Here is a 12827-nt window from a genome sequence, read left to right on the forward strand (position 1 = left end):
CATTAGTTAGTGCCATAACTCAAAGAACTACCAGTTGTCACAAGTCTCACCCATCTACCTCTGTGGACAGACTGGCTTCAGTAATCGGAATATACCAGTAATGCTGGCATTCTGAGTTTTTGTTCTACCTATAAGTATGTGAAATTTGGGCAGTAACAACTATATCTACAGTTTTCTATAAAGTTAGAAGAATGGTACCTTTTCAAACTCCCTCAGAGTTAACACAAGGGTCATATTAGATATTGGATTTTTAAAATGCTAAAAATAATTTTAAAAGTTTATATTTGTAATAATTATTAGCATTAATATAAACATTATGATGTCATGACAGGCATAATATTTGGTTGGCAGATAAGGTAAAGCAGATACCAGGGCAACTTGCTCTTTCCACAAAGAGCAGATGTTCATGGCTCTTTATTTCATTTGTTTTATATCTGACTATTCTAAATACACATTTGGAAGTTTTGTATTTAATTAAAAACCATAACCATACTTGGTTAAATTCTATTTCATAATGCTTCTTTTTTTTTCAGGTGGGGTCTTGCTCTGTTGCCCAGAGTACAGTAGTGCAAATGTAGCTCACTGCAGCCTCAACCTCCTGGGCTCATGCAATGCTCCTGCTTTAGCCTCCCAAGTAGCAGGGACTACAGAAATGCACCATCCTACACAGCTAATTTTTCATTTTTTGTAGAGATGAGATCTTGCCATGTTGCCTAGGCTGGTCTTGAATTTCTGGCCTCAAGCACTCCTCCTGCCTCAGCCTCCCAAATTTCTGGGTAAAAATGCATTTTTTAAAAGCCTATCTGACTTGAAGATGGAGATTCAATCTTTCAACAATGTTCTTAGGAATTTTCCTGAAAACGAAACACTCTGTTGAGACAATTGAGATAGAGGCTGATACACAGATTGTGATTAGGTCAAAAAAGCCTCAACCAATTATGTTACTGCTTGCCTAGGCCTAGCATTTAGTATTTTTCTGTTTTGAAAGTTTACCTTGCTCATCTTGAGGACACTGTCTAGAATACTCCAGGGCATTCATTAATCTGACTAAGGCAAAGGAAAGACTGAACTGCTGAATAGTTTGAATTGTTAAATATTATTCAAAAAGAAAGTTCAGGTCAGGCGTGGTGGCTCACGCCTGTAACCCCAGCATTTTGGGAGGCCAAGGTGGGAGGATCACTTGAGCCCAGGAGTTTAGATGAGGCCAGCCTGGGCAACATAGTGGGACCCTGTCTCTACAAAAAATAAAAATTATCTGGTCATAGTGGTACATAACTGTAGTCCCAGCTACTTGAGAGATTGAGGCTGGTGAATAACTTGTGTTTTTTGAGACAGTCCCATTCTTTCGCCGAGGCTGGAGTACAGTGGCACAATCAGGGCTCACTGCAATCTTTGCCTCCCAGTCTCAAGTGATCCTCCCAACTCAGCCTCCCAAGTAGCTAGGACTACAAGCATGCGCCACTAGGCCCAGCTAAGCTTTTTAAAAATTTTTTTGCAGGCCAGGCGTGGTGGCTCATGCCTGTAATCCCAGCACTTTGGGAGGCTGAGGCGGGTGGATCACGAGGTCAGGAGATCAAGACCATCTGGCTAACATGGTGAAACCTCGTCTCTACTAAACAAAATACAAAATATTAGCTGAGCATGGTGGCAGGCGCCTATAGTCCCAGCCACTCGAGACTGCCACTGCACACCAGCCTGGGCAACAGAGTGAGACTCCATCTCAAAAAAAGGAAAAAAAAAAAAAAAAAAGGAAAAAAATTTTTTGTAGAGACAAGGTCTCGCTGTTGCCCAGGCTGATCTCAAACTCCTAGGCTCAAGTGATCTGCCCACCTTGGCCTCCCAAAATGCTGGGATTACAGGCATGAGCTACCACACCTGGTTGGAGCCTAAGAGTTTGAAGCTGCAGTAAGCTATGATTATATCACTGCACTCCAGCCTGAGTGACAGAGTGAGACCCTGAATCAAAAACAAACAAAACAAAAAAAAACAAAAAAAAAAAAAGGAAGAAAGAAGCAAAGAAAGAAAAAGTTCTACTATTACTATTGTCATATATACTACTACATACTGCTTACTAGTTTAAAGTTTTAGTAACTACTTAAGAATTTGATGTAATTCATATACTCCCCTAGCAAACATTTCAGCAGCTCTGTACACTCTGTGGAATACAGAATGAAGCTGCTTTCAAGGGAGGAAAGGGCCACTATAGATATAGCCATATAATAAGATTTCTTTCTCTCTTTCTTTCTTTTTTTAAAGACAGGGTCTGTGGCTCAGGCCAGAGTACAGTGGGATGATCATAGCTCACTTGCAGCCTCAAACTCCTGGGCTTATGCAATCCTCCTGCCTTGGGTCCTCAACGTGCTGGGATTACAGGAGTGAGCTACCACATCTGGCCTTTGATGTTATGTTTAACAATTAATTCAGAAGTTCTATTATTTTGGACTCAAAGCAGCAGTCTGCTTGGTAATATCTCTAAACAAACAGTGGAGAAAGCAAGTTTCAGCTCCTTAACATCATTGGCAACATTAATTTACCCTGGTTTCTGATAAGGTGTTTTAGTGTATTAAGAGTTGTCTTATTGCATTTTTCTGTAATTTTCTATTCTAAGATCAAGATTATCTTTTATATTTTGACCTTTCTAAATATTCTATTTCAAGTAGTATTTTTCTTTCTTTCTTTTTTTTTTTACTTTAGCAGTTTTGTTCTTCAGAGTAACTACTAACAATTTTACCTTAATAGCCTCTTTAGGAATAAGTAAAGTGTTCTATTTTCTATCCCCACTGTTCTTACTTGTGCAGACTCTGCATGTTCCAGCATCTCTTCAAATTCCTGATACTCTTCATCATCTGGTTCAGCACCTGAGAGGCGAGCTGCTCTGGCCATGAAATATGGAGGCAGCTCTCCAATTGCTGTACCGATACCCTAGGTGAAAAACCAAAATACTTACAATGAGGTTCTGTTCTCAATGGTGACACTTAATAGATCAAACCCATACTCTTCTATATCACCAGAAGCATTTTGAGATGCAATATATTGGGGGAAAGTACACGCTACATAACCAAAATAATAAGAGTTTGAATCCTGGCTCTAATTCTGACCTATTTGATGCTGGGCAAGATAATACATATAAAACCCTTAAGACAAGCCAGGCACAGTGGCACGCACCTGTAGCCATAGCTACTTAGGATGCTGAGGCAGGAAGATCACCTGAGCCCAGGAGTTTGAGGCCAGCCTGGGCAACATTGTGAGATTCCTGTCTATGGGAAAAAAAAAAAAAAAAAATCTTGAGACAACACCTGGCGCATTGTAGACATTAAGTAAATTTTAGTTCTCTAGAATCTCTACTTAGACTCTGTTATTTTTATCATTTGTGCCCCCCCACCTTTCTGATATCTAAATGATCTGGTATTAAGAATTCACCAGTGGCCGGTCATGGTGGCTCACGCCTGTAATCCCAGCACTTTGGGAGGCCGAGGTGGTGGATCCCGAGGTCAAGAGATCGAGACCATCCTGGCCAATATGGTGAAACCCCATCTCTACTAAAAATACAAAAATCAGCTGAGTGTGGTGGCGCACACTTGTAGTCCCAGCTACTTTGGAGGCTGAGGCAGGAGAATCACTTGAACTTGGGAGGCGGAGGTCGCAGTGAGCTGAGATTGCACCACTACACTCCAGCCTGGCAACAGAGCAAGACTCTATCTTAAAAAAAAAAAAAAAAGCTGGGCGTGGTGGCTCAAGCCTGTAATCCCAGCACTTTGGGAGGCTGAGACGGGCGGATCACGAGGTCCGGAGATCGAGACCACCCTGGCTAACAGGGTGAAACCCCGTCTCTACTAAAAAATACAAAAAACTAGCCGGGCGATGTGGTGGGCGCCTATAGTCCCAGCTACTCGGGAGGCTGAGGCAGGAGAATGGTGTAAACCTGGGAGGCAGAGCTTGCAGTGAGCTGAGATCCAGCCACTGCACTCCAGCCTGGGTGACAGAGCGAGACTCCGTCTCAAAAAAAAAAAAAAAAAATTCAACAGTATAGATAAAAATTATCTAGGAAATCTTCTGGAACTTCAGAAGTTGCTTTAATTTAAATACAGTGTTTCTTCTGTTGAGTTAAAACTTTTAACAAATTGTGGTCAGGAAGCCCTTTGAAAACTAAACATTAGGATGAATAAGTTTTCTTTTTTTCTTTTCTTTTATTTTCGAGATGGCATCTCACTCTGTCATGAAGGCTTGAGTGCAGTGGCACAATCTTGGCAATTCTCCTGCCTCAGCCTCCCCAGTAGCTGGGACTACAGGTGTGTGCCACCATGTCCGGCTAATTCTTGTATTTTCAGTAGGGTCAGGGTTTCACTATGTTGGCCAGGCTGGTCTTGAACTCCTGACTTTAGGTGATCCACCTACCCTGGCCTTCCAAAGTGCTGGGATTACAGGTGTGAGCCATCGCACCCAGCAAATAAGTTTTCACTACAGGAAAAATGTTTATTTCCTCATGACATTGACTCATATTCCACTCACTTGGTGGACTTTTTCCTTTTTTGTGTGTGTGTATTTCTATCATGAGATATAATGTCTGTTTGTCCGTTATCCAGGCTGGAGTGCAGTGGCGTGATCTCGGCTCACTGCAGGCTCCGCCCCCCAGGTTCACGCCATTCTCCTGCCTCAGCCACCCAAGTAGCTGGGACTACGGGCGCCCGCCACCTCGTCTGGCTAATTTTTTGTATTTTTAGTAGAGATGGGGTTTCACCATTTTAGCCAGGATGGTCTTGATCTCTTGACCTCGTGATCCGCCCTCCTCGGCCTCCCAAAGTGCTGAGATTACAGGCGTGAGCCACCGCGCCCGGTCCAACTTTTTCCTTTTCTTTAGAGATACTGTCTCTCTCTGTCACCAGGCTAAAGTGCAGTTGCACGATCATAGCTCACCGCAGCCTCAACCACCCAGGCTCAGGCTCAAGTGATCCCACCTCAGTCCCCTGAATAGCTGGAACTATATGCATATGCTACCGTGCTCAGCTAGCTTTTTTTTTAGAGACAGAGTGTCACTCTGTCGCCCAGGCTGGAGTGCAGTGGTGCTATCTTGGCTCACTCCAACCTTTGCCACTTGGGTTCAAGCGATTCTCCTGCCTCAGCCTCCTGAGTAGCTGGGATTACAGGTGCCTGCCACTGCACCCGGCTAATTTTGTAGTTTTAGTAGAGACAGGGTTTTACCATCTTGGTCAGGCTGGTCTTGAACTCCTGACATCATGATCCACCCGCCTCAGCCTCAGCCTCCTAAAGTGCTGGGATTACAGGTGTGAGCCACCGTACTCGGCCGCTCAGCTAGTTTTAAAAAAAATTTTGGGGTTGAGGCAGAAGAATGCTTGAATCTGGGAGGTGGAGGTTGCAGTGAGCCAAGATCGTGCCAGCCTGGGTAAGAGAGCAAGACTCTGTCTCAAAAAATTTTCTTTTTTGTAGAGACGAGGTCCTGCTATGTTGCCAGGGCTGGTCTCGAACTCTTGGGCTCAAGTGTTACTCCGCCTTGGTTTCCCAAAGTGCTGGGATTATAGGTGTGAGCCAGTGTGCCCAACCAGGATTTCTGTTTTCTGCTTTTTTTTTTTTTTTAAAAGAGATGAGGTCTCACTATGTTGCCCAGGCTGGTCTTAAATTCCTGGGCTCAAGTAATCCTCCCACCTTGCCTCTCAAAGTGCTAGGATCACAGGTGTGAGCCACCGTGACCCGCTGTGACATTAAAGATAAGGAAAACAAAGGTTTATGAACTAGTAACTTGGTTTGGACTTAAATGGCTTAAACACAGGATAGTTAATAATGCAACAGGCACATAGTCTCTAGGGAAATTTTCAACTTTGAGCCATACACAGTGAATGAAAAAGCTCTGCTAGTTCTTTTTTTTTTTGAGAAGGAGTCTCGCTCTGTCCCCCTCGCTGGAATGCAATGGTGCAATCTGGGCTCACTGCAAGCTCCACCTCCCGGGGTCCCATCATTCTCCTGCCTCAGCCTCTGGAGTAGCTGGGACTACAGGCGCCCGCCATGGCGCCCGGCTAATTTTTTGTATTTTTAGTAGAGATGGGGTTTCACCGTGATCTCGATCTCCTGACCTTGTGATCCGCCCGCCTCGGCCTCCCAAAGTGCTGGGATTACAGGCGTGAGCCACCGCGCCCGGCCGCTCTGCTAGTTCTTAAAAAGCAATGTTAAGCATTTCAGTTTGCTCTGTCTTATGGTTCTGCCTCCAAATGCCTCAAAAAGAATTCCCAAGGGACCAAATCAAACATTTTGTATTCACAATGGGTGGAACCAACAATTTCCATGTGTAACTACATTATCCACACTTGAAACAAGAATTTTGAAAAAGAGTCCAGGCGCAGTGCCTCACACCTGGAATCCCAGCACTTTGGGAGGACGAGGGGGGTGGATTGCCTGAGCCCAGGAGTTTGAGAACAGTCTGGGCAACATGGCGAAACCCCGGCTCTACTAAAATACAAACAATTAGCTGGGTGTGGTGGTGCACACCTGTAGTCCCAGCTACCTGGGAGTCTGAGGCATGAGGATTGCTTGAACCCAGGAGGCAGAGGTTGCAGCCAGCTTATGGGTGACAAAGCAAGACTCTATCTCCAACAAAAGAGAAAAAGAATACTTAACTGTCAAAAGATTAAGCCTATATTTAGTCAAAAAACAGAGAAGGCAGGAGAGACATATATACATGGATATAGGCAAAAACCAAATCATATATATTGCTAAACAAGAAAAGCTGGTCAGACGTCATGGCTCACACCTATAATCCCGAACTTTGGGAGGCTGAGGTAGGCGTATTGCTTATGTACATGAGTTCCAGACCAGCCTGGGCAACATAATGAGACTGTCTCTACAAAAAATTATGCACTTGTGGTCCCAGCTACTTGGGAGGCTGAGGTGGGAGGATCACCTGGGCCCAGGAGGTCCAGGCTGCCGTGAGTTGTGATCAAGCTACTACAGTCTAGCCTGGGTGACAGAGTGAGACTCTGTCTCAAAAAAAACCACACACACACACACAAATCGGTAATGTTGGTCAACTTTGGAGGATGCTAGAGAACCAACTTATTATTTTAAAAATTGGTATAATAAAGATCAAGTATTTATCTTTTTCTGATATAAACTATATCTCAGGGTAACTAAATTAGTGACAAGGAAAAGTTACTTCCTTCTTAACTTTAAGGAAATTTGTCATGAGTTTGAATCACATGATTGCTTTCAGAACTGTTAAACATTTGACTTAACATTTGAACTTAGGAGAAGTTCATGTTTTGAATAAAATGTTACACTTTCCGTCCTACTTTTTTCTATGGGAGATTTTCCAAAGGTGCAGAGAATTATAAAATGAATTTAATATACTCTCACTCAACTTCAGCTAACATTAACTAATAGTTTATATTGTTCTATCTATACCCTTTCTCATTCTCTTCTCAATTATCTTGAAGCTGATCCCAGATGACATAATGAACTGAAATGAAATCAAGAGCTGTATACTGTCTTACACATAGTTGACTATATTTACTGTTATATTTTAGTTTAATTCTCCTCGTGTTTTCCCGTATTAGCAAGAAACAATGGGAATCATGAGTCAGTACTCTCTAATTATGCAAATAAATACAAGGGAATTTAGTCATCCAGGCAGGTGTCCCAAAACACATTATATCCTAGATACAGACATTTATTTATCTCAAATTAGATACTGAAGTCTCATCATTTCATAATCCTTACAAAACAATTTTATGATTCTCTACAAAATTCAAATATATATTTGTATAAGACACAAATACAAAATTCTTTACATTGTTTATATGCAAAACAAAACATAAATTGTTGGAACACTAAAAACTGTCAGTCTAAGTTTACATCTGTTTATATGTAAAACAAAACATAAATTGTTGGAACACTAAAAACTGACAGCCTAAGTTTAATTAAGGAGAGAGAATGACTGGCTTCCTTATTGCAAAATAAGTGGTATGTATAGTCAACCAATAATTCAGAAAGCTCTCCTCCAAACCATCTACTACATACAAATTTATTACCCTTCAATCCTTCTTGAACTAGAGAAGAATTTAATACGCACAAAATATGCAAACCAACTGGTAACACAACATCTTCTTGGAGTGCTAATTTTATTCAAAGATTTTAGGGAAGACAAAAATTCTGAATTTGTACTTTTAAAAAGTTTTGTTGGGTGAGGTGGGGAAAAAACATTTTGTCAAGTGGACGCACAAGCAAATCTGCAGCATGGTGCTTTTATATTAAGAAATGTAAGTTTAATGATAAAAATCTGGAGAGCAGGAATTTTAAAAAAATCTATCTTTTTCATCGAGAAACCCTGTCTCTACCAAAAATACAAAAAATTAGCCAGGCATGGTGGTGCATGCCTGTAATCCCAGCTACTCAGGAGGCTGAGGCAGAAGCACTTGAACCCGGGAGGCGGAGGTTGCAGTGAGTGAGATTGCGCCATTGTACTCCAGCCTGGGCAACAAGAGCGAAACTCTGTCTTAAAAAAAAAAAAAAAAGAGGCCAGGCGCGGTGGCTCAAGCCTGTAATCCCAGCACTTTGGGAGGCCGAGACGGGCGGATCATGAGGTCAGGAGATGGAGAGCATCCTGGCTAACGCGGTGAAACCCTGTCTCTACTAAAAAATACAAAAAAACTAGCTGGGCGTGGTGGCGGGCGCCTGTAGTCCCAGCTACTCGGGAGGCTGAGGCAGGAGAATGGCGTGATCCCGGGAGGCGGAGCTTGCAGTAAGCTGAGATCCGGCCACTGCACTCCAGGCTGGGCAACAGAGCAAGACTCCGTCTCAAAAAAAAAAAAAGTTTTTATTTTAATTAATTAATTAATTAATTAATTAATATTGTTTTGGAGACAGAGTCTCACCGTGTTGCCCAGGCTGAAGTGCAGTGGCACAATCTCAGCTCACTGCAACCTCTGCCTCCCGGGTTCAAGTGATTCTACTGCCTTAGCCTCCTGAGTAGCACCCCATGTTGGTCTGGCTGGTCTTGAACTCCTGATCTCAGGTGATCCACCTGCTTTGGCCTCCCAAAGTGCTGGGATTACAGGCGTGAGCCACTACACACAGCCCACAGCACCATTTGTTGAAGACTGTCCTTGTAAATGTTGAGAAAAATATTAACAAATTTAAACATAACTTAGTGTGTGCTGTATTTTTTAATATAACTAGACAATTACAAAGAAGGAAGAGCAAACATTTGACCTATTAATCAGTATTTATTGACATTCCTATACTACATGCAAAACTTTTTCAAAAAAATTAATTTTTTTTTTTTTTGAGATGGAGTCTCGCTCTGTTGCACACGCTGAAGTGCAGAGGTGCAATCTTGGCTCACTGCAATCTCTGTCTCCCGGGTTCAAGTGATTCTCCTACCTCAGCCTCCCAAGTCGCTGAGAATACAGGTGTGAGCCACCATGCCCAGCTAATTTTTGTATTTTTAGTAGAGATGGGGTTTCACCATGTTGCCCAAGCTGGTCTCAAACCCCTGACCTCAAGTGATCCACCTACCTCGATCGCCCATAGTGCTGGGATTATAGGAGTGAGCCACTGTGCCCAGCCCTATGTGCAAAACTTCATGCTGATTACTGTGATGCTAATATATTTAAGGTATATTTAATATTTTTTAGGATCCTAAATATTATTTGGAGAAGAAAGCCACCATACCAGCCAAATTAATTTAAAGCATGTATAAAGCCAGGCCTAATAAGCGCGACAGACAATATATACTATGGAAATTTGGAGGAGGCAGTTATCACGGCCAGCTGAGATTGTGGTTTTCATTTGTTGGCCTTAAGGTTAATCCAGCAATGTAAATAATTTTTGAAAGAATAAAAGTATAATATTAAGAAAAAAAGACAAATTTACATACAAAGTCCCTTTTCTAGCATGTTCCAAGTATCTTGTTATTCTAACATTTTTTTCATCAAAAGACTAATGTCATCAAATTTATAAAGCATATGCAAATAGTATAATAAATTTGTTACCAGTGTTTATAAAAGAGCAACAGGAAACATGACAATTTTTCCTGTCTTTCGTATTCAACAAATTCAACATTATGGTATTTCCTTTATAATTCTTTTAAAGCAAAACATAATTGCTAACACTTAACTGTGTTTCAAAACTGCTTCTTCTGAGGGTATGGTATTCATGCTCATTTTAATGAGTTAAGATTTGTAAGTGATTTGTTCCATAATCTTTAATTTCCTAAGAAATTGTTAGTGGGAAAAAATTACAGGAACATAACAAATCCAAATGAGTTTTAAAAAAAACTCAAATGGAAACAGAAGTCTTTAACCAATGAATTATTCCTATGGATACCTGAATAAATTTAGGCATACAGGGCTGGGTGAGGAGGCTCATGCCTGTAATCCCAGCACTTTGGCAGGCCGAGGCAGGCGGATCACCTGAAGTCAGGAGTTCGAGACCAGCCTGCCCAACATGGAGAAACCCTGTTTCTACTAAAAATACAAAAAATCAGCCAAGTGTGGTGGTGGGTGCCTGTAATCCCAGCTACTTGGGAGGCTGAGGCAGGAGAATCGCTTGAACCTGGGAGGCGGAGGTTGCAGTAAGCTGAGATGGTGCTATTGCACTTCAGCCCTGGGCAACAGTGCACTTCAGCCCTGGGTGACAGAGCAAGACTATCTCAAAAAAAAAAAAAAAAAAAAAAAATTTAGGCATAAAAAAAAATTGTGTAGATTAGAATCCATCTGCCACTTAACATGCTGTCCAAAGAATTTTGTAAAATAAACTTAAGCAAACCACAAAAAGAATAACTGGAACAACTGAAAGTAAAATTGCCATATATGACCATACAGCCTGATACCTTCACTATAATAAGGCTTGGTTTATATTAAGAAATGTCTGACCTTACTTTAGTTAGCATTATAACAACTCAGAAAATGAAATGAGTCCTCTAAGAACACAGTAGTTTCTTGTTGTTGTTGTTGAGATGTAGTCTCGCTCTGTAGCCCAGGCTGGAGAGTGGTGGCGGGTCTTGGCTCACTACAACCCCTACTTCCAGGGTTCAAGCAATTCTCATGCCTCAGCATCCTGAGTAGCTGAGATTACGGGTATGTGCCACCATGCCCGGCTAATTTGTGTATTTTTAGTAGAGGCAAGGTTTCACCATGTTGACCAGGCTGATCTTGAACTCCTGGCCTCCAGTGATCTGCCTGTCTTGGCCTCCCAAAGTGCTGAGATTACAGGGATGGCCACCAGGTCCAACCAGAACACAGTATTTTAAATCTAAAACTAAGACATATGGGGAGGATCACTTGAGCCCAGGAGGTTGAAGCTGCAATGAGCCGAGATGGCACCACTGCACTCCAGCCTGGGCAACAGAGCAAGACCCTGTCTCAATAAACAAACAAATAAATAAATAAATAAATGTATACATACATATACACACACAATTTGTATTTGCCAAATAAAAATTTTAAATTAAAAGAGTAAGACATGACATTTGCCAATCTAATAATTATATATAACTATATATTACCAATCTAATATTTATATATATTTTACATAACTGTTAGACAAATTCTAAGAGTTTATCAGGTATAGAAATACTGGAACAAATTTTATAATGTAGTATACAGTTGACCCTTGAACAACATGGATTTGAACTGTGCCAGTACAAGTTATAATCAGTGTGCCTCTCATGGCTCCCCATCTACCTCCTCCACCTCCTTTGCCTCTGCCACCCCTAAGACAGCAAGACCAACCCCTTCTTTCCCTCCTCCTCCTCCTCAATCTCTTCAACATGCAAATGGAGTGGAAATGATGATCCATTTCCACTAAATTAATAATAAATATATTTCCTTTTCCTCATAATTTTCTTTGTAACATAGTATATAATACTATATTAACAAATACAAAATATGTGTTAATCTACTATTTATCATTAAGGCTTCTGTTCAACAGGAAGCTATTAGTAGTTAAGTTTTTGGGGAGTTAAAAGTTATATGTGGATTTCCTACTGCACAGGGGGTTGGCAACCCTAACCCACACGTTGTTCAAGGCTCAGCTGTAGTTCCATCATCTGTACTCCCTTTCCCTGCTGGAGTCTACTTGGCCTCAGTTGCTTTGTGATACATATGGTTCATGCCTTTTTTCCCAATGCCATTCATGAAGAGGAGATGCTCTAAAAGGTTTCTTTTGCCTTAGAAGTAGATAGCTGGTTACTTACTGAATCATTCACTGACAAAGAATATGTTCAGATTCCATTTCAATAAGGTACAACACACTGTCAAGATGGTGAGGTTAGTATTAAAGAAATATGAAAATGCATATCTTACCCACATGCAGGCTTCAATCCTAACTTTTGAGATGATACTCCACAAAGAAATGGTTCCTTCAGTGCCCTCTTCATCTGGACAAATAATCTGATCAGGATAGGGTGGTTCAGGAAAATTAACTGAATTGCATTCATAAGCAGCTAATGTAACTGAGGCTATATGTGGACCCTATAAAACAAATACAAGAAACTTCTGATGAGAACTACTAAAAAATTATCAATACATGTTATTTTAATAGTATATTAATTACCATATAATAAAAATCTTAGCTTTCAAAGAACAAAATAATTCTAAATAATTTCAAGATGCAGTTAGTAACACGAAGAAAATAATCCTTCCCAGAATCTCTTCCTGGTTGACTTAAAAAAAAAAATCAGATTTATTGAGGTAAAATTTACACATAATAAGTCACTTATTTGAGGTCTACAATTCAATTAGCTTTGACGAATACATTCAGCCATATAACTACACCAATCAAGATACAGAACATTTCCATCACTGCAAAAATGATCCCTT

General features: G+C 41.0%; 1 protein-coding gene across 5 annotated transcripts in view; it reads right to left on the reverse strand.

The window, feature by feature from the left end:
• Positions 1-12827, reverse strand: part of VMP1 (vacuole membrane protein 1) — a 142304-nt gene that overhangs the window by 72459 nt on the left and 57018 nt on the right. For all 5 annotated transcript variants that reach the window (XM_023204651.2, XM_023204654.2, XM_023204653.3 and 2 more), the window contains 2 exons: positions 12312-12479; positions 2791-2922 (listed from right to left, as the gene is read on the reverse strand). In XM_023204651.2, the coding sequence (XP_023060419.1) occupies positions 2791-2922; positions 12312-12479 (300 nt within the window). The remainder of the gene's footprint in view (positions 1-2790; positions 2923-12311; positions 12480-12827) is intronic.

The sequence above is a fragment of the Piliocolobus tephrosceles genome, chromosome 16, assembly GCF_002776525.5.
Source record: "Piliocolobus tephrosceles isolate RC106 chromosome 16, ASM277652v3, whole genome shotgun sequence".
In the NCBI taxonomy this organism is placed as follows: domain Eukaryota; kingdom Metazoa; phylum Chordata; class Mammalia; order Primates; family Cercopithecidae; genus Piliocolobus; species Piliocolobus tephrosceles.